At 40.9% G+C, this 23,301-nt stretch overlaps 1 protein-coding gene across 1 annotated transcript in view; it reads right to left on the reverse strand.

The window, feature by feature from the left end:
• The window catches only part of LOC126417090 (collagen alpha-1(IX) chain-like), a 317,794-nt gene that overhangs the window by 177,255 nt on the left and 117,238 nt on the right, over positions 1–23,301 (reverse strand). The window contains exon 4 of the mRNA XM_050084985.1: positions 1,332–1,548. Coding sequence (XP_049940942.1) covers positions 1,332–1,548 — 217 coding nt within the window. The remainder of the gene's footprint in view (positions 1–1,331; positions 1,549–23,301) is intronic.

The raw sequence follows: 23,301 nt of genomic DNA on the forward strand, positions 1-23,301 counted from the left end.
GAAGTCTGCGGTAGTTTCACAACTCTACGTGTCGCGAGGTTTGAGGCGCCATATCACGGATTGCGCGGCCCCTCCCGCCGGAGGCTCGAATCCTCTCTTGGGCATGGGTGTGTGTGTGTGTGTGTGTGTGTGTTGTTCTTAGCGGAAGTTAGTTTAAGTAGTGTATAAGTCTAGGGACAGATGACCTCAGCAGTTTCGTCCCTTAGGAATTCTCTCTCTCTCTCTCTCTCTCTCTCTCTCTCTCTCTCTCTCTCACACACACACACACACACACACACACACACACACACACACACATACACAATTCTACGTAACACTGGCTGAAATTGCTTGGCAAATTTACAAATCTGTAACATAATGCAGTGCTTCAGCAACAGTAAATTGTTCAGACAAAAATAAATTCAGTCTTCAGCTGCAAGGTAATTTTTTTTTTTTTTTAGTTTACCTAGGTTTCGATGCCAATAATGGTATCTTCTTCAGAACCTGTAAATTAACCCATACGGACATATATTAAACATTGAAATATATGATCCATCTAATGATATCATAATAAGGAAATCGTGATACCTACAAAACTAAATTATTTTGAGGGCCAAATGTTGGCCATGTCACAGAATAAAACTAATACAGAGTAAAGACGCATATGTCTGCCAATACCATAAACAATAAGAAAAACGTAGACGGAGCTACGCCGGGCCAGGACTAAGGGTCACACGTAAGCAACAAGGAAACTAGGTTGCTTACGGGTGACCCATATTCCTGGCCTGGCGTATGATTATGCGTCTTTACTCTGTATTAGTTTTATTCTGTGACATGGCCAACGTTTGCCCCCTCAAAATAATTTAGTTTTGTAAGTATCACGATTTCCTTATTATGAAATCATTAGATTGATTATATATTTCAATTTTTAATATATGTCCGTATGGGTTAATTTACAGGTTCTGAAGAAGATACCATTATTGGCATCTAAACTAAAAAAATTTTACCTTGCAACTGAAGGCTGAATTTCTTATTGTCTGGTTGGCAAATGGCTCATGTGTGGCGGCGTCGAGGCGATACTGTACGCAACGGATCGCAGCTATCGGTCGCTCGTGTATGCGCCCTTAACGCACAACAAGAACACTGAGGATAAGGCATGTCATTGTTGAGCCAGTGTTGTTACATAAAGCACAAGAAATGTCGCTTACTTACTGACTTGCTCCCGTAATTTGCGTGTTGCAGACAATGAAAAGTAAAGTATGTAAGCTAGAACAGAATGTGGATGAAGGAAACGGAAATGCACAAGGCAAAAAAGAGGTCAACACATGTGTTCTATTGCAGACGCTGCTTACCGGTGCGTTCCTGAAGACTAGCGTCTGCAGGCGGCCCTGTGCGTCGTTGATGGAGAACTCGATGGCCTCGCGCCGGGGGTTCAGCGTGACTGCCATTTGCGTCCGGCCCTGCGGGTCGGCGATGCGGATCACGTGCCACGCACCCTTGGTGAGTTTCCGCGTCCGGAACGTGCTGATGAACGAGAACTGCTCCGGCAGACCCAGCGGGAAGATGTCCCTGCAACATCCATACGCTCGCTTCTACTACGCTGTTGCTCCTAAGATAAACTAAGCAGTGCAGTTTCACGCAACAGTAGCTCTGTACGAAAGATATTGTGCGAGAAAAGTAAAGTTTTCTTAATCGACAGTCGGTTCTTAGTAGCAGTGGCGGCTGCTGTGTAAGAGCATGTAAACACCCATACTTTTGACACCTTGCGGATTTATTGGCTATTTTCCTTTGGCTGCTGTGAAACGTAACACAGATGCGGTAATCTGAAATATACGGCACTACATCTACATCCATACCCCGCAAGCCACCTGACGGTGTGTGGCGGAGGGTACCTTGAGTATATATCGGTTCTCCCTTCTATTCCAGTCTTGTACTGTTCGTGGAAAGAAAGATTGTTGGTATAGTTGAGTGTGGGCCCTAATCTCTCTGATTTTATCCTCATGGTCTCTTCAAGAGATATACGTAGGAGGGCGCAATATACTGCTTGACTCCTCGGTGAAGGTATGTTCTCGAAATTTCAACAAAAGCCCGTACCGAGCTACTGAGCGGCTCTCTTGTAGAGTCTTCCACTGGAGTTTTCTATCATCTCTGTAACACTTTCGCGATTACTAAATGATCCTGTAACGAAGCGCGCTGCTCTCCATTGGATCTTCTCTACCTCTTCTATCAGCCCTATCTGGTACGGATCCCACACTGCTGTGCAGTATTCAAGTAGCGGGCGAACAAGTGTACTGTAACCTACTTCCTTTGTTTTCGGATTGCATTTCCTTTGAATTCTTCCAATGAATCTCAGTCTGGCATCTGCTTTACTGACGATCAACTTTATATGGTCATTCCATTTTAAATCGCTCCTAATGCCTACTCCCAGATAATTTATGGAATTAACTGCTTCCAGTTGCTGACCTGCTATATTGTAGGTAATTGATAAATGATCTTTCTTTCTATGTATTTGCAGCACATTACACTTGTCTACATTGAGATTCAATTTCCAATCCCTGCACCATGCGTCAGTTCGTTGCAGATCCTCCTGCATTTAAGTACAATTTTCCATTTTTACAACTTCTCGATATACTACAGCATCATCTGCCAAAAAGCCTCAGTGAACTTCCAATGTTATCCACAAGGTCATTTATATACACTCCTGGAAATTGAAATAAGAACACCGTGAATTCATTGTCCCAGGAAGGGGAAACTTTATTGACACATTCCTGGGGTCAGATACATCACATGATCACACTGACAGAACCACAGGCACATAGACACAGGCAACAGAGCATGCACAATGTCGGCACTAGTACAGTGTATATCCACCTTTCGCAGCAATGCAGGCTGCTATTCTCCCATGGAGACGATCGTAGAGATGCTGGATGTGGTCCTGTGGAACGGCTTGCCACGCCATTTCCACCTGGCGCCTCAGTTGGACCAGCGTTCGTGCTGGACGTGCAGACCGCGTGAGACGACGCTTCATCCAGTCCCAAACATGCTCAATGGGGGACAGATCCGGAGATCTTGCTGGCCAGGGTAGTTGACTTACACCTTCTAGAGCACGTTGGGTGGCACGGGATACATGCGGACGTGCACTGTCCTGTTGGAACAGCAAGTTCCCTTGCCGGTCTAGGAATGGTAGAAGGATGGGTTCGATGACGGTTTGGATGTACCGTGCACTATTCAGTGTCCCCTCGACGATCACCAGTGGTGTACGGCCAGTGTAGGAGATCGCTCCCCACACCATGATGCCGGGTGTTGGCCCTGTGTGCCTCGGTCGTATGCAGTCCTGATTGTGGCGCTCACCTGCACGGCGCCAAACACGCATACGACCATCATTGGCACCAAGGCAGAAGCGACTCTCATCGCTGAAGACGACACGTCTCCATTCGTCCCTCCATTCACGCCTGTCGCGACACCACTGGAGGCGGGCTGCACGATGTTGGGGCGTGAGCAGAAGACGGCCTAACGGTGTGCGGGACCGTAGCCCAGCTTCATGGAGACGGTTGCGAATGGTCCTCGCCGATACCCCAGGAGCAACAGTGTCCCTAATTTGCTGGGAAGTGGCGGTGCGGTCCCCTACGGCACTGCGTAGGATCCTACGGTCTTGGCGTGCATCCGTGCGTCGCTGCGGTCCGGTCCCAGGTCGACGGGCACGTGCACCTTCCGCCGACCACTGGCGACAACATCGATGTACTGTGGAGACCTCACGCCCCACGTGTTGAGCAATTCGGCGGTACGTCCACCCGGCCTCCCGCATGCCCACTATACGCCCTCGCTCAAAGTCCGTCAACTGCACATACGGTTCACGTCCACGCTGTCGCGGCATGCTACCAGTGTTAAAGACTGCGATGGAGCTCCGTATGCCACGGCAAACTGGCTGACACTGACGGCGGCGGTGCACAAATGCTGCGCAGGTAGCGCCATTCGACGGCCAACACCGCGGTTCCTGGTGTGTCCGCTGTGCCGTGCGTGTGATCATTGCTTGTACAGCCCTCTCGCAGTGTCCGGAGCAAGTATGGTGGGTCTGACACACCGGTGTCAATGTGTTCTTTTTTCCATTTCCAGGAGTGTATATTGTGAATAGCAACGGTCCTACGACACTGCTCTGCGGCACACCTGAAATCACTCTTACTTCGGAAGACTTCTCTCCATTGAGAATGGCATGTTGCGTTCTGTTATCTAGGAACTCTTCAATCCAACCACACAATTAGCCTGATAGTCCATATGCTCTTCCTTTGTTCGGCGCTATGCGACATTGCTGCTACAGACTCTGTGAAACTTGGCATCAGGGCTGCGAGCACAGGGGTAGCATTCAGCTCACGCTAGGTGAGGAGAGTCCTATGTCATTGTGAGTACGCACGCGTCGTCATGAGTTCCATGAGTTGTTCTATCGACTGTTGTGTGCATTCTGTATATATTGACTGTTGTGTGCGTCTTGAATCTGTCTTGTTATTTGTTTGTGTGCTTTCATTGTCCTCTTGTCCGGTGTTGCTAGCGTGTATGTACAATTCATTAGCTTTTATAAAAACACGAAACACTTTAATTTCCCCCTATTTCACGTTCTTATGCACATAATTTATGCACGATTAATAGGATTAAAAAAACGACTAGACACTTTTTTTTAATCTTTCGTTATTGTTATGATTCCTTCATTCAGATATTCGTTATGTTCATGAAATACACAATAACATCCCACATTCTTTGGATTGCAGCTTAATAATTTATTATTTCAATTTTCTGTCCATACGATTTATGCACGATTCGTCGGATTTAAAAAAATGTCTACAAGCTTTTTTTTTACTTTCGTTATGGTTCCTTGGTTCAGACATTCATTATGTTCATGAAACACACAATAACATCGCAAATTGTTGGGATTACAGCTTAATAACTGATTCAACTGGGATGAGCATACCACACAACTCCTGTCACTTCGTTTGTACACATGTATTTGCATTTAGCTTTGACGTTATCGGTACAACTGCAAAGTTCGATATAAGTACTCACGTAGTCGATTTAGGTTATTACGTCACAATGACGTAGCGTTAAGTCTCTATAACATAGGGTTCTCCTCACCTAGCATGAGATGAATGCTACCCCGAGCACAGCTTCAGTTGTGCACCTTTGAATGAGGTTTTGCGCATGCGCACGTAGACTGACATAACTGCCTTGTGGATCAAATGCATATGGATTTGACGAACAATGTATACGGGTCACGGCGTGCACAGCTAGCCCCTATCACTCAACTACAAGTTTACGCCAATGCCAGCAGGTGGTAGCAGCACTGCACTGCACTGCAGCAGACATCCCCGTTTCCTTGGCATAAGTCCTGCTAGGCAGTAGCACAGTCCTCAGATATGCCAATTCACTCACTATATAGTAAAATTAGATCAGATGTCAGAATATGTTATAGTTATACTGAATGCATTGTAGTGTATTAAGTTTTGAATTTTATCATACAGTAATCCATTTGAGGCGCTGAGGACCATAAGGACCTAAAACATCATCGTCGATTATATCCCACAAAATTATTATAAGAAAGCTACAGAGAGAGAGTGCTCTCCAACTACTACAATCTTACTTATACAATAGAAAACAAACAGTGGCTATAAATGAAAAAAGATCCAGTTCCTTAGCAGTTACCAAAGGAGTACCACAAGGCTCTGTACTTGGACCTTTTCTTTTTATAGTCTAAGTAAATGATTTGCCTTCTTCATTACCTTGTGACACGCTAATTACTAAGGGAAACAACTTGGATGAATTACAGAATAATGTAACAATAGCAATGGACAGATGTACCAGCTGGTTTCAGGCAAATTCATTACAGATAAATAATAATAAGACAGAAGATATTGTATTTAATTTGAATTCGCCCCAAACATGAAAACAAATCTGAAAAACTACTAGGGTTCCATATCGACCAAAAACTTAACTGGGAAACTCACACAGGCATGCTATGCAAAAAAACACTCACGTGTAATCTTCTTGTTACATATACTGAGAGGCTCTGTTAGTAGAACACTCTACTATATGCATACTTCGCCTTCTTCCACTCTCATCTCGCTTATGGGATTAAACTATGGGGAACTGCACAATTTCAAAGACTGTGTTTAAATGGCAAGAAAAAGCAATCAGATGGCTTGTAGGACTACCACCCAGAGACTCGTGCAGGCAGCACTTTAAAGAATTAAATATGACAGTCCCTGGCCTATATATTTATAGTTGCCTGATATATGCCAAAGAAAATTTAAAAGGATGGCAATGCATTCACGTAATACAAGAAATGGACATACAACTGACATTCTGTTTGCTAGACTATCGAAGATTCACTGCAGCTATAAGTATCCAGCACCCACATTTTTTAACAAATTACCCAAAAGTGCACATTCTATGCCCATGGATAAATTTATAGTGAAAGTAGCAAAATGGATAAAAGTTAAGTATTTTATACAGTTCAAGAATTTCAAGAGAGTGCAGTCAATGATATCGAATTTTGATGGTATATTTTGTGAAAGGAGTATATACTACAAAATTAGAAATATAATATTATGCAGGCAATTTGTCTTGTCATATATATGTATATATAGATGTATAAAATGTATCTGTAACTGACACCGATTACATGTAAAATGTTTAAAGGCGAACAAATATGAATATGATTAGGTTACAGCATTTATTTATCCTTCTGTCATCTTTGATCTTATGGTGAGTCAGATTTATCGACGACCGTTAACTTTGGGTCCTTAATGGTTCTCATTTGCATTCTAGTTTCAAAATAATGCACAGATATTTTGACACGTTTTCGTTTACACACTCCATTTCCATGAAGAGCAGCAAATTCAAACTGTAACACTCTGATTGTCTATGCTGGCTTTCCTTAATGATGTCGACTTTGTTTATATGGAGTGTACTGGGTCCTCTGGTCCAACTCAGTCGATCATTGACTGAAAGTCGTTATGTTCAGCTATTTAGAGACCATTTGTAGCCATTCATGGACTTCATGTTCCCAAAGAACGATGCAATTTTTGTGGATGACCTACAAATGTTCGCTATTAGTTTTAAGAAATTCTGGACAATTCTAGCGAAGGATTTGGCTACCCGGATCGCCCTACACGAATCACGTCGAACATTTATGGGACATAATCGTGAAGTTAGTTCGTGCACAAAATCCTGCATCGGCAACACTTTCGCAATTATGGACTGTTATAGAGGCAGCATGGCACACTACTTCTGCAATGGTCTTCCAACGATTTTTTGAGTCCATACCACGTCGAATCGCCTCACTACACTGGGCAAAAGAGGTCCCACGCGATATTAGATGGTATCTCATGACTTTTGTCACCCAGTGTAAAACAATTCAGTCGCAAGTTGTACGATATTCTTACACCGAAATTGTTAATACACCTTGAGAATACGAAAAAAACTGCTATTTCCACACAAATAAAGCTATAGTAAACAGGAGCAAAAGCTAATAAACCTGAGCAACAGAATTCACTTATTTCCTACACAACGTAGTGAGTCGTTCAATTCACTGTCTTACAATGATTCAATACCGCGTGAAAAAAACATTAAATTTATGTGAATTAATTTCTTTTAAGGTAAGTTTTGAGCTATAATTATATTAAGTGTTATTTTTATACAGACTTCTTACCTTTTCGCCTACATCTTTTCTTTCGGTAATTTCTTCCCGGTGCCAATTTGGAATGTTTATGCGGAGGATTGCTCTGGGTAGTAGCTTCTTTCTTGAAAGCAGCCCTGGAAGTTCGTTTCTCAAAACTCATTCATGATCTTCAACCCGAAAATGAATTGAACACACACGTGCAATTTTCACTTCACGTAGTCCGAACGTTTGCCTCGAACTATCCATTCATCTTACAAAAGCTCTTCTTTGGGGAAACCATGATACATAACGTTTGTCATCTTTCGAGCAGTATTAATACACTGTGCCGCGGTGCGCAATTAGAGTGACCATTGCTCATGATTGACACTAAGCGAGTTATTTTCTTTGGACTTCCGCGTCCTGCCGGATGAACGGCCACGACAGTCCTCAAAGTGACGTTAAGGCACGCAATTACGTCTGGCAATTTTTTTCTTGCCAGGGGCCGAAACGGCCTACCACCTTGTTTTATATACCTTGTTGAAAGCGCGCAGGCGTTCGCAGAAATTTTTCCCACGTGGGGTACAAGATTCAAAACTTTCCAGTTTTGATACAACTGATTCTGTGAGTCTGAAAACGTGTCTTGCTCGAAGCACTAAATCTAACAAGAGGTACACAAAACCAGGGCTTGATTTCGGCCAGAACGGCATTCCGGCACTTCCCAGGGAATTTTATTTGAACTCGCTGGAACTAGTTGACACTGGAGATTTAAAATAGTACCATTATATTAAATCGCAACGTGATTACAGTTTACCATTCGTAGTTGTGGTCATACATCTCGGTAACCTTCGCGTCGAATACCGTTTGTTTACGACTGCCAGCAAGCGTAGAGATGTACAGTATAACCAAGATAAGTAGAATTTTTCTCCGAGGTTGTGATCGGTATATATCGCCTTTTATGACTGCCAACAACCTCAGCGATTTAATACCACGGCGACTTCTCGTGTTGCGTGTGTCAATGGGAAATAAATAACGTAAGGAGTGTTTGAAGATGAGCGTTTGTTTAATGTGCTTTCGCGAATTGTTTCTTTCGTGTCGTATTTATGCCATAGCTGCTGATCAACTGCGCGCAAGGCGCACGAGTGGCTGATGGTCGACAACCTTTCGTGCCGATAACGTAAATACCTTCCCCTTACAGATGTTCGCAAAGGTGGGCAAGGGGGAGGGGAGGGCACTTGCCCCAACCGCCCCCTGGAATGTGAAATACAGAATTTTTATTCATCTCACCATTCTCATACACTTCTAGAAGTGATTTCCAGTGATTACACAGGACTTCTCGTTTAGCCAACTGTAGCATTATGTGGCTGATTGCCGTCAAACAATACTATAGCAGTTGCCATTCTCTCTCTTTAGGAAGTGTAACACCAGACACTCGATTATGGGACAGGGGTTGCATTAGTTTATGGGTCGTACTGTCTTCCATAAGGAAGAGCACGCTGCTGTACTGCACATCAAATGAAGGAGGAGAATAAGTCGGTTCGGCTTCCTCTAGGGGCGTCTTCGAAATATTGTTGTCAAGTTACCTACGATGCGTACCTCAACTTTAGCGGAATCAAATTACTTGACCCATTCTGGAACAATAGCTAAACAGATCGTTTCGCGAAGGGTAGTTTGGCTATACAGAACGCCACGTGCGGTACCGTGTGCACTGATCTATTCCTTAACAATCACTTTCACAGCAGCTTAGTCTTCTTCATCACTAGCAAACCACCAAGAGGATATTAATTTATTGGCTTCGGAACGTGCCCATACAGCCATCTCAACACAAGAAATGTTATACTACAGTTTGTTTTAACAGTTCCGAGTACACATTAGCTTAGATCGTACCCTGGTACGAAATTACAGAGGCTTATCGAAGGGCATACTGTAACACAAAACAAATTTTTCATCGACAGTACACTGAAACGAGTAAACAAGACAGAGATGGAACGCAGGTTCAAATGGTTCAAATGGCTCTGAGCACTATGGGACTCAACTGCTGTGGTCATTAGTCCCCTAGAACTTAGAACTACTTAAACCTAACTAACCTAAGGACATCACACACATCCATGCCCGAGGCAGGATTCGAACCTGCGACCGTAGCAGTCGCACGGTTCCGGACTGCGCGCCTAGAACCGCGAGACCACCGCGACCGGCTATGGAACGCAGGATACACGGAGGTAGTATGCTATAAAAATTCTGATGCTAAAACAATAAGAAATGATAAATTATTGTTGGTTCATATTTTGGATATTTCCAGTTTCGCCACTTTCTAGTGCTGGAAGAACGTATAACCTGTTTAAGGAAGCTTGGTGAGTTGGTTTAGTGCATTATGTTTATTTAATTATAAGGGAACGCTGCTGCCATACCTGGACAAACAAACTCGAAACGAGGCTAGCTCCGTGGCGTTCAGTATGCTAAAGCCAGAAACAACAATCATCACATTATTCAGGGCTGACATCACCGAGTGACTAATATTTTAAATAGTAAGCAATTCGTCTCAACACGTCAACTGAACCCATTTCTAAATAATTCAGACTTGAGGAGAAGGATGCATATCTGTATCACGCGAAGACGACTGAGCCATCAGCTTAACTCTGTCTGGAGAGTACTCCAGCAGTCTTTTCTCTTTTGAAAAAACATTCAGTTCCAGCATACGTCTTCCGATATTCTCGATTTGGGTACGGGGCGAAGGCCGTGTAGTTAGCTACCAGTACTGTAAGTTGTGCTTCACGGGATTTCTGAAATCACAGTACCGATTAGCTTCACTCGCCAATTTTTTGCACGTATGTGACATCTGGATGTGCACTGAATGGGTACCAGTATTTCTCTTCACGACACTGCCCACAAGAAATTTAATATGCTACGACATATCGATGGTAGGCAATGAAAACCTCGTAACTCCATCTGTCTGTGAAAACTTCGTATTTCCAGTAACCAGTAACTCCATTATCAAAGAGATATTTGAATTTGCATGGATTTCTTTAATCTGCCAGTAACTGGACTTCTACTAAAAAGTTAAACATGGAGCAACATTTTCTGTAATACTTTATATTATTTTTCAGAAGCCGTTTGTGCTTCTCCCGTAAAATTTAACAAAATGGAGGTACGAGGTGTTCATTGCCTACCAGATATGTACTTCATAATTTACAGCTTCACAAAGCGAAGTGTTTCCTCAGCCAAAGCGGCTCAGAAACTTATTATCTGAAGCACACTATGGTATAATTTTTGTTCTATGAGGGCACAATTACCTATTAATACATCAGTCACTGATGTCATTGATAAACATAAGAGTTTTTTCTGCTATGAAAAAGACTGTATTAAATGCTCTTGCTTTGCGTTCTACTATATGGACAATTTAACTATTCTTCAATACTCTAGGAAGAGTAAAACTGAGGTTGTACTCTACAGTGACGAAAATTACCTTATGTGAGTTGTTCGAGCTAAGTGTTCACAGAAGAAAAGTGACTAAAAAGTCTGATTTTACTAACTTAGTTAATGAAAAATTTTGGCAGCAATCGTGGCAATTGTTATTAGCCTTCAAACAAGATCAAGTGTAATAGTACATTTTGTGTAGTTCATATCACATGTTGTGCTTCATAGTTAGTCAGTGAACAGAAGACAAATGACATCTAAAGCATTTACTAAACATCTAGCTCCGTGTCTCATTCACATCGTGTTTTGTTCTTTCTAACTCTTTGGGACTTCGAAACTGTGCGTGTCCCCCAAGGGCCAGCAATAAATTCATCGTCATTCATCGCTGAACGCTTTCTTAATTAATACTGGACACACTGTCACCGAGCAGCTACAGTGCAACTGTTTGAACGTTGAAGCTGTCAGCGGTTGAAAACATGACGTCATAGTCACGAAGAGTACCAACACTTGCCGACATGTACCGAGCAAAGGAGGCAAAGTGACACTGCTTCAGCGACAGACACGATAAAACCTGTTGTTTATATTAGATCTAGTGGTTTTATTATTTTGATTATAAGAAATTATGTTTTAAAAATGTAAATTTCACGACAGTAGTTTGTAAAAAAATTTTGTCGTTGTAAGTTTTATCACAAGTTTTCAAAAATCGAAGCTTGAGATTTTTTGTGACTTTTGTGACTAGTTGGGATGGAGGAAGGGGGGGGGGTGGGGAGGGGAAGTTGCTTGTATAGTTGAAGAGATGCGTTCTGGCATCTAAAATTTTAGAAATTAAACACTGTTGCCCATATGTAACTACATTTGAAACAGCCTTTGTTTTTTTTTTTTTTTTTTTTTTTTTTACCAGCTGCCAATTTTTAAATAAAAATTCGTACATTGAACTAGAAGAGTTGTCACGGAGAAATGATTTTAGGTTAGAGTTAAAGCTTGCTTTGCAACCTGTCAGACATTTTACAATATTGGGCAAACGATTGAAAATTTTGTTGCAGTATATTTCACTTTTGTCTGAGCCTCTGATAGCTTCAATAACAGGTAATAAGGTTCATTCATTCCTCTAGCGTTGTAGGTATGGACGTCACTATTATTCCCAGATTGCAATGGATTATTTATGATAAATTTCATTAGCGACACTGAGTGATGAGTTACCCCAGAAAATTATTCCATAAGACATTTTCGAGAGGAAATATGCAAGATAGGTCACAAGATCGATTCTTTTGCTTCTTAAGACTAGCAATTATATGAAGAGCAAAAGTAGCTGAACTTAACAGTTTTCTTCAACATATACACTGAAAAATACGGAGCATTCTACCCTGTTCACTGATTTCTGTTTATGAGCACATCAGTTGTTGATATGACTGTTTAGTGTACTGAACTGAATATGTGTATTTTTTCATTATTTAGGTCTATTTTCAGGAAACCACCTCTAATGGAGTATTGTGATGCTAGTATCATCTGCAAGAGGTACCAATTCTGCTTAATGTATGTTAAATGGGCAGTTATTCAAACAATTAGAGTGGACCCAAAATTGAAGCTTGTGGGACTCCCTTTGTGACTTCTCCACAGTCAGTGAAATTTCTCTCCTTCTAAGACTGAACGACTCAGCACAACTCTTTGCATTCTGTTTAAGTAGGATTCAAACAAGGTGTGTTTAAAGCCATCAAATCGGTAAAACTTGAGTTTTTCTATGAGAGTAACATGAGCTACAAAATTAAAGGCTTTGGAAAAATCAAAAAGATTACCAACTGACGATATTTTATTATTTAAGGCTTGTAATATTCGGTCAGTGAATGTATATAGAGCATTCTCAGTCATGCAACCCTTCTGGAATCGAAACTGTGATGTGCTAAGTAAATTGTGGGACTACTCTTGAGCACAATACTTTTTCGAATTTTTGGGTAAAAGACATCGGTAAGGAAATTGCCACCTTTGTGATAAAAAGGATTTAGGACATTAAGTACCAAGTTTGAACCACTTTCCAGAATTCTGTTTTAAATTCCATTAATATTACATGAGCTTTTGTTTTTCAGAATTTTTATAATTCTCAATCCCAGCGAAGAATGTTGATGCTACTTCTTCTTGCTTAAAGTTTTGCAGAATTACCTTTTTAATATATTCTCTTACTTGTTCAACTCAACCATTCAATCCTATTTTGCTGATGCATTTAGAAAATACTTGCAACTTGTGAATTCTTAGACAGAAAATTGTCAATTAAACTAAATTGTTATTGTATCTTGTACACTTGTTTTGTATCCTTTTCGACAATATACTATATAGTTTTATTCTTGTTATTTGCACTATTAACTTCTGTCAGGACTTGCATGTTTCTGGATATGTTAAGGGGAGTTGGAATGCCGGAAAATGGAAAAAATTCACATTTTCAGTTTTTAACCTTATAACTTAATTTGAAATTTTCTGCTTAAAATGGTGCAAAATTTGTTAAGAAATTCCAATTGGAAGTATTTTTATTTAATTTTTCAAAATTACATGTGCGCCCAGCAAAGTTACCCATCTTGTGATTTGTACACATTTAAATCTTCGCATTTCCGAAAACATTACATATAGAAGGCTGTGGATTTCACTCTTCAGTTGTAGAATCTTTGATCCTTCCATAGGTACCATTGTTTTTACGACTAGCTGTGTTTATTGTTCAGTTTTTGATCTGTGAGTGTTTGTTTTGAGCCTCGAGTTTAGTTTGTCGCTCATTTGGAGTTTGTTATCTGTCTTGTTTTGACTTTCAGTGGTGAGTGCGTAGTTTCTACGATGCCTAGGAGTGCATCATTATTTAAAAAGCGAAAGTTTCGCGGTAATAGATTTACAAATAACGTTTGTTCAAGTGATTCTGCTTCAGCACCTGTTGATGCTGGTGAAAGTTCTGACGTTTGTACAGCTGAGATGTGTGAAGGAGACACGCCCACCAGTGCATCAAAAAAGAAGTTATCAAACTGTGCAAGTGAAATTACAGATGAAGCTTCTAATGAACAATATGTTTTAGTCGACTTTCCTGTTTTTACTGAGTTTATGAAGAAATGTTTGTGTTGTAATCTTTGTGGAGGTTCTTTTGATATGAACATAACAAAATCTATAGGACTTTCCTGCAAAATTGCTATAGTTTGTGCCAGTTGTGAAAATGAGACCTGTTTTTGGAGCTCTAAAACATGCAGTAGCAATTTGTTTGAGAGTAATATCAGGCTAATGTATGCAATGAGAGCAATTGGTAAAGGACATACTGCTGCTCAAACATTTTGTGCCATAATGAATCTTCCACCTCCACCTGCTAAAATTGACAATTACACTGAAGTGATAGGAGATGCTGTTCAGTCTGTAGCAGATTTATCAATGAAAGCTGCTGCCAGTGAAGCAAAATATATAAATGAAGGAAACCCAGATATCCCTGTTGCTTTTGATGGAACCTGGCAGAAAAGGGGTCACACATCCAAAAATGCTGTTGCTACTGTTACTAGTGTGGACAGCGGTAAAGTTTTGGACTATGAAGTGCTCACTAAACATTGTTACCATTGTGCATCTGGTAAGATAGAAGCAGCTCACATATGTAGCAAGAATTATGAAGGTACGAGTGGAGGCATGGAGGCTGCCGCTGCTGTGAAAATGTTTAGCAGATCAGAAAAAGAACGGGGAGTATTTTACACAAAATTCCTTGGAGATGGGGACTCCAAGGCATACAAAAGTGTTACAGAATCCATGCCATATGTCAATAAGACAATAACTAAACTAGAATGTGTCGGTCATGTTCAGAAACGAATGGGCACTCGTCTAAGGAAACTGAAACAGAATCTGAAGGACAAAATTTTGTCAGATGGTAAAACCATTAGAGGTCGCCTGTCAGATAAAATTATAAATGAATTACAACAATACTATGGTATGGCAATAAGAAATAATGCAAATAATTTGCAGGAAATGAGACAAGCTGTATGGGCCACATATTTACATCGATCATCAACTGATGATAATCCTCAACATTTTGCTTGTCCAGATGGTCCTCAGTCATGGTGCAATTATAGAAAATCTCAAGCTACTGGGGATCCTTATCACCATAAAAATTATATTCCATTGGCTGTTATGGAAGTAATTAAACCAATATATAGAGACTTGGGGCATCCTGATCTTCTGCGAAAATGTCTTCATGGTTGTACCCAGAATCAAAACGAGTCGTTCAACAACCTCATTTGGACTCGTGTACCTAAGAATGTATTTGTTGGGATAAAAACATTGAAATGGGGAGTCAGTGATGCTGTTATTTCATTCAATGATGGTCATATGGGTAGGCTAAAGGTCATGGCAAGGCTCGGCATTGCTCCTGGTATCAACACCATCAGAGGTCTTCAGCTTCTGGACAGCGTGCGAGTAAGGAAGGCTCAGTATGCAGCTGAATTTAATACAAAAAAAGCAAGGGCAGCAAGGAGAAGAAAGCTTCTAGGTGAAGAAGAAGAACTAGAAGATGACCCTGATTACTCTGCTGGACACTTTTGATAATAGAATAAAAGGTATTTGTGAATTTTCATAATAAATTACTTTAATCGCATTTTCTGGCATTTGACATTTTTAGTGTTACATGTACCTTTATCTCATAAACCACTCAACCAACAACATTCAAATTTTCAGAAATGCTGCAAAACAGTTCAAAGAGGCCACTGAACTAGAATCATGACAAGAACTGGCTTATTCTCTGAACTAGGGAAGTTTATGTTATACTTTTTCCAATAAAAAATGGCTTAATGGTAAAAAATTCATAAATACTATACCAACAAAAAGAAAACATTGGTTCTAGTTCAGTGGGCTCACAATATATGCTGAAAACCTCTGCCAGAATTTCAAAGTTCTGAAGATAATAGTTCCAAAGAAAAAGGTACACAAAGTTAGCAAATTTAACATTGGCGAGATAGGGCATTCCAACTCCCCTTAATAACATTCCTTAAAGTAATACAGTATTTGTTGTAGACGGGAAATACTGTCTGACATTGACGTATTGTGGTCTTTACATAATTTTTCATTCTTCTATTACATGGGATTTTAATCCCTTTAGTTATCCATGTCTTACGTGTTTATATAAGAGACGTTTTCAGGAAATCATTTATGAACTTGCATAACCTCGACCATTTTTGAAGTGAAGTGAATATGCATTATACAGGGTGACTAAAAGGAATGGGAAATTTTAGAACGTGTTGTGGCAATGCTGCGGCGTAGGTGGCGCCGAATGACATACAGAAATCAGCTTGAGTAGTCATACAGTATAGTGAACAATAAAGATGGAGCAGTTGAACAGTGTGTAGTGTGCCTTTGTGGTAAAAGCCTACAGCAAATGTGGAAGTGTGGTGGCTGCGGACCGAGAATTTTGGCGTCATTTCAACGCCGGGGGACAGGGAGACCCGAACCGCTCGTACAGAAGACAATGTGGAGGCTGTGTGAACTGCTTTTGTAAGAAGCCCACAGCGCTCTGTTCGACGTGACGCAAAGTCTCTACAGCTGCATCGTTCCATTGTTCAACAAATAAAGTATACTTAAAATTCCATCCTATAAGCAGCAGATAGTTCAGCAACTTGAACCTAACAATCTGCTAATGATTGGACAGTGTGCTGAACGCATGTTGTCAAAGGTGCACGACAATGACAATTTCATTAACAACCTATGGACGTCAGACGAAGCTCACATACACCTCAGTGGCTTTGTCAATAGACAGAATTTTCGCTATTGGTCTCAGAAAAATCCACGTCAGTTACACGAGCGTCCATTGCACAGCAGCAACGTTTCTGTATGGTGCGCCATGTCATCAAGTGGCGTTATAGGCCCCATTTTCCTGTCAGCAGTTTGTTTCAACATGACGGAACAATGGCACGTACGGCACGGATATCGATAGGAGGCGTGTGACGATTGTTTGGTAACCATGTCATTTCAAAATGCGGTGACATTGCGTAGCCCCCAACATCGCCTGATCTGACAGCGTGTGATTTTTTCTTGTGGAGCCGTCTTAAGAGCGCGGTTTACCGCACTCGACCTGCCACCACCGAAGAAGAAGCGAGAATACGAGAGGAAATCTCCAGGATTCCTATTGAAATGTTAGGTCGAATCATGCATAACGTTCCGGTCAGGCTGCAGGGATGTGTGCACCGAGGGGGAGCGCATCTATCGGATGTGATGTTCAAGAAATAAAAATGCTTGTGACATTCAATAATGGCATATTCTGTACTAATATATTGACATAAATAAATATGAGCAAAGTAATTGTGCTCATCCATTAATGTCTATTACAAAATTTCCTGTTGTTTTGTCACGCTGTATTTCGAATTGTTACCAGTGCCAAGTGTTGGTACGTATGGCGATCCGCGTAATGCTTATACGATACGGGTCATGACGCGAAAATAGTGACATCTGGCATCACTAAAGTTCGCGTCATTTAGGAAGGCGGCCCTATTTTCATCCCTTCTGGGCATCCCTCATCATTAACCGCTAGCAGCCAATAAGATTCATTCTCCCTCCAAGCGGCTAGCTGCGAGCTACAAACTAGACTGTGAGACACTCTCTCCCGCATACTGCATTGTTGCCGTATTTCGCGACAATGCAGTTTCATTCTTGAGCAGTAAAGCTGATAAAGTGCATCTGTAAACGTTTTAGTGTAATTTCCAAATGAATATGTCAGGTGATCGCTATAAAGTGGGCTTCCTCACAAGCAACTTTAATTAAATTGCATAATTACATAACGATTTAGACTAGATGTCTGTCCGCTGCTCGTGGTCTCGCGGTAGCGTTCTCGCTTCCCGAACACGGGCGGGGTCAGGGATTTTTCCTGCCTCGAGATGACTGGGTGTTGTTGTGTCGTCTTCATCATAACATTCATCCCCATTACGGTCGGAGGAAGGCAATGGCAAACCACAAGGACCTTGCCTAGTACGGCGGCGCGGGTCTCCCGCATCGTGCCCCTGCGCTCCGTCACGGAGAATGGGACTTCATCATCATCATCCGTAACGCCGAGAAAATGGCAATGGACTCTAAATACTGAAAATCTGAAGTCAGCCACATGAGTACTAAAAGCAATCCGCTACATTTCTGTTTACAGGATAAAACATACAAATCTAAAGGCTGTAAATTCAACTACATATTTAGGGATTACAATCATGAATGACGATCACCTGGATAATGTTGGATGGAAAGCAAACTAAACACTGCGATTTATTGGTGGAAAACTTAGAAAATGCAACAAGGTCTACTAAAGAGATTTCGTGTACTACGCTTTTCCGATCTCCTCTGGAATATTGCTGTCCGGTGTCGGATCCGCAGCAGATAGGATTGATCGAAAAATTCAAAGAAGGGCAACTCGTTTTGTATTATCGCGAAATGGGGAGACACTCTCTCGGACATGATACGCGAAATAGGGTGGCAATAATCAAAACAGGCATTGTTCGTTGTGGCGGGATCTTCTCACGAAATTTCACTCGCCAATTGTCTCATCAGAGTGCGAAAACTGTTAGTGCCATCCTACATAGGGAGGAATGATCATCATAATAAAATACGAGAAATCAGAGCTCGCACGGAAAGATTATAGTGTTCGTGTTTCCAGCGAGCTGTTCGAGAGTGGAAAGGTAGAGAAATAGCTTGAAGGTGGTTCGATGAACCCTCTGCAATGCATTTAATTGTGAGTTGTAATCATGTAGAAGTAGATATAGATGCTTCACAAGCAGACGTGGAAGTTTATGTCTTGCATTTTGCAATTTTTTCAAATTTGAATCTGAAAGCCGAGACTTCTGTTTTTGACGTTTTGAACACTCAAAAACGAAGTGCAGAATCCTGTGACGGTAATAGAACTGTACAGAGAATAGCAAACAAAAGTGTTGTAGCGGTAGAAACTTCAGGAAAATTTATATTCGGGTCGCCTGGGAAGCATCGAAATCGCAAGATACATAGTCAGCACGGATTGAGAAAATATCGTTGTTGTGAAACACAATTAGCTCTTTATACTCTTGAAGCAGTGAGTGCTGTCGACGGGGGATGTCAAATTGATTCCATATTTTTAGATTTCCAGAAGGCTTTTTCGACACTGTTCATCTCAAGCGCCTTCTAACCAAACTGCGTGCCTGTGGAATATTGCCTCAGTTGTGCGACAGGATTGGTGATTTCCTGTCAGAAAGGTCACAGTTCGTAGTTATAGACGGAACGTCACCGAGTAAAATAGAAGTAATATCTGGCGTTCCCCAAGGAAGTGTTACAGGCCCTTTATTGTTCCTGATCTAATTAACGACGTAGGAGAAAATCTGGGTAGTCCTCTTACATTGTTTGCAAATTATGGTGTCATTTAACGTCCTGTAAAGTCGTCAGATGACCAAAACGAATTGAAAAATGATTTAGATAAGATATCTGTATGGTGCGAAAAGTGGCAGTTGATCCTGAATAAAGAAAAGTGTGAAGTTATTCACACGAGTACTAAAAGAAATCCACTAAATTTCGATTACACGGTAAGTCACACAAATATGGAGGCTGTAAATTAAACTAAATACTTACGGATTACAATTACATATAACCTAAATTGGAACGATCACATAGATTATGTTGTGTGTAGAGCAAACCAAAGACTGCGGTTCATTGGTAGAACACTTGAAGGTGCAACAGGTCTACTAAAGAGACTGCTTACACCACGTTTGTCCGCCCTATTCTGGAGTACTGCTGTGCAGTGTGGGATCCGCATCAGGTGGGACTGACGGATGACATCGAAAAAGTACAAAGAAGAGCAGCTAGTTTTGTATTATAGCGAAATTGGGGAGGTAGTGCCACAGACATGATACGTGAATTGGAGTGGCAGTCATTAAAACTAAGGCGTTTTTCATTGTTACGGGATCTTCTCATGAAATTTCAACCACCAGTTTTCTCCTCTGATTGCTAAGATATTCTGTTAGCATCCACCTACATAGCGAGAAATGATCATCATGATGAAATAAGAAAAATCAGGGCTCACACAGAAAAATTTAAGTGCTCTTTTTCCCGCGCGCCGTTCGAAAGTGGAACGGTAGAGAGACAGATTGAAGGTGGTTCATTGAACCCCCTGCCAGGCACTATATTGTGAATAGCAGAGTAATCACGTAGACGTGGATGTGTGCTTGTAACACAAAAAGATGGTTCCGACAACGCTGTTTTAAAGCGCTCCATGTTTGAAATGCGTATAAGAAGGGAACACCAGTTACTTGTTACAATTATGCCTGAGCAAATTGGCTTCAGTGGTAGCGTTCGTCAACGCAAAGAATTTTAAAGGACAGAGGTTTCAAAAATATTAAGAAGATAGTTTTTAATTGAAAGAAGTGATTTAGAAGAAGGATGAACCACGTCCTTTATACAGATGCACGATACAAGAGGAGGAGGTAGTTCTACAGTGTATCACCTTGATGAAACAGGGGTTAATCAGAATGAATACCTGCTGGAAAACGAGTGACAGTACTGGTGGTTTCAAAATTCCGGTAGGAAAAGGTTCTCGGATACTTATTCTGCATGCTGGTTCTTCTTCTAATTTGGTTCGTGAAAGCAAAATTGTGTTTAGGTGTAAGAAGAACGGTAGTGACCACTATTCGGAAATGAGCGCTGTCACTTTCAAGAAGTGTTTCACTGAACAATTCTTGCCATACCTTGCTTCGAAGTCGGTCATTGCAGTTATCATGCCAGTTATCTTTCAACTGTCCTAGAGAAAGACAAAGTACGAACAGCAGGACAGAGGATATTGTGCTCTGGCTGAAAAATAAAAATATTCTGGACAATATAAGCCAGACTCGTGCTGAACTTCTGCAACTCATTAATTTATAAAAGTCACGCGACAGAATGAACAAATTTGAATTTCTTGCCTGTGAATGTGGTGACACAGTTTTGCGTTTACCCACAAAACGCTGTCAGTATAAACCGATAGAATTAATTTGCGGACAGGTTATAAAAGCTATGTGCGGAAGAAAACAAAACACTGAACATAAAAGAATGAAGCAATAGACAGCATTCCCTTCAGCGTGGCCACAGTATGCGCGGCACTCTGAAAAGTGTCAGAAAGAAGACTCTGACAGGGAGATGAAAATGTATAAAAGCCTTGAACCTGTCATCCTAAACTTACAATCAGATGGTTCGGACATGGACTCGGAAAGCAGATGGTATTACGATGTAGACTGTGAAACAAAGTAAAGTAATAATCTTTCTTGGTTTAAAAGACTCATGATTTAAAAATGTTTTTGTCAACATAACAGTTGCTTACACAGTGCAAGAGGACTTCCTAGCCTTCATTGATTAGAAATATGTAGCCTATGAAGTATTCAGACTATAATGTTCAGTACATTGCCCTAGGAGTAGTTAAGCTTTTCCCAGTGTTGTATGCTATTACTCGCGAGAATGAGGCCGGATAAATTCGTCAAAACCTCCAACATTTCGACAAGTAAACACCTGTAATTTGACGGTACGAATTGGAAAATGCCTTAAAATAAAAGGGAGGGTTCCCTGTCGAGATATCGGTGGGTTTCGACGTTATCCGTCAGCATTCCATCGAGTTATTCACAGAAGATGGTTAATTGTTTGTTTGTTGACTGGATCGTAAACGCAGTCTCTAACTGTAATGTCGAAAGAATTACTTTAAACTCATAACGCCTGTTGACACCGAAAAATATGATAACACAATTTTTACGATAGTCTTTTGCACTAGTCTTTGCTACCAGTAATTCTTTTTTACGCATAGTGATTTACATTGAACTGCAGTGGAACACGCCCACATACGCGCATTATACGCATTCAAAAATATTATATGGCGTGGAAGTAGTTGTCAAAGAAATATAATGATTTCGGTTTGAGTCTGAAGTTTATTTTGCTGTATATTACATTTATAATTATAATATAGTTTAAATAGCAACAAATGGCAATTATTACAACCTTTTCGATGATCATGTCGTTAGACAATCGCCGTTTTGAGAAAAATTGCGCTTCACGTCTTCATATAGCTGCGTCAGCTGTTCCGACAGACGATTACTATGGAGCAGTGGCACAACCTCAAAGGCGTGAAATAAGATTTCTCACCTGTAGACGACTGATCCAAATCGGTTTTAAAATGTATTATTCCCTCAATGATTTTAACCTGTAATACGATGTACCGAAGGCAAATATACCCGATTGCTGTCTGCAGCAACACAGGTGGACAACAGGAACTTTGTTTGCCTGCCCTCTGCCGTCACGCACACACAGACCTCATCCCCTCCACGCTTCCCTATCGCTCCACTTCTATGCTTGGAAGTAGAGATGGGCAAACTGAAACACATAACTGTTTCGAAACAAATGAAACAGTACAATGTAAGGTCACGAAACGCTGTTTCGAAACAGTGAAACAGTTTGTGTTTTGTAATAGTATAGGCCTTCATATTATATCATCTTGAGTGTCTAGTGTATAAATAATGTCATAAAAACACAAATGAGGTGCGAGAGCGCAAGTCATATCGCAGAAAGTATGAAACTTTCACTAGACGTCGTTGCAGTTCCGCATTTCCTGTAGCAAATGCGTTGCTTTCGTGTAAAGTGACTTTCATACTTTCCAATTGGCCGACGTCAGACTAAATATGTTTGACATGACAGGTTTTGCCACACTCGTTTCCCTGTATTCTAGAGCATAATTTTGATAGGTTTTATGAGTGATAATCTGTATGTGCTCTTGAAAAGGCTTATCATGAGATATAATTTATTGAGATAAGATTCTGGGAAGCGAGGCACTGAATTAACATTTATGAGTGTGCCACTCACTGTTTTACTACTCACAGTTAACGAACGGAACTGGAGGCGGGAGCAAACTGCAGAAACAACGGATACGCTACTGCGATTCCCACATTTCGTTAGTATGGATAATATATACCCGTCCTGCTAATTTCCATGTACACAAAATAAATCAGCGTGGAAAATAGGCACATGGACTATAGACTCACAAATAAATCCACATAATTCGAATAAATAACAAAATACAAGAGAAAAAAATGTTGTCCCTCAAGGTGTTGCGAACCATTACTATAAATCAACAATGCTTCCCAGCCCTTCCAGTTCACCATTACATCATCAATGATCCGTCAATCACATTGCTTGAAAGTACACCCAATTTACGTATATGTCTAAAAACTGCCACTCTACGCCTATTTTAATTCAAAATGTTGTAGCTTAACTTGCGTTTTTTAATACGATTACTGTACATGAATAGAGAAGCGTATGTTATA

This window comes from Schistocerca serialis, chromosome 8 (assembly GCF_023864345.2).
Source record: "Schistocerca serialis cubense isolate TAMUIC-IGC-003099 chromosome 8, iqSchSeri2.2, whole genome shotgun sequence".
NCBI classification, from domain to species: domain Eukaryota; kingdom Metazoa; phylum Arthropoda; class Insecta; order Orthoptera; family Acrididae; genus Schistocerca; species Schistocerca serialis.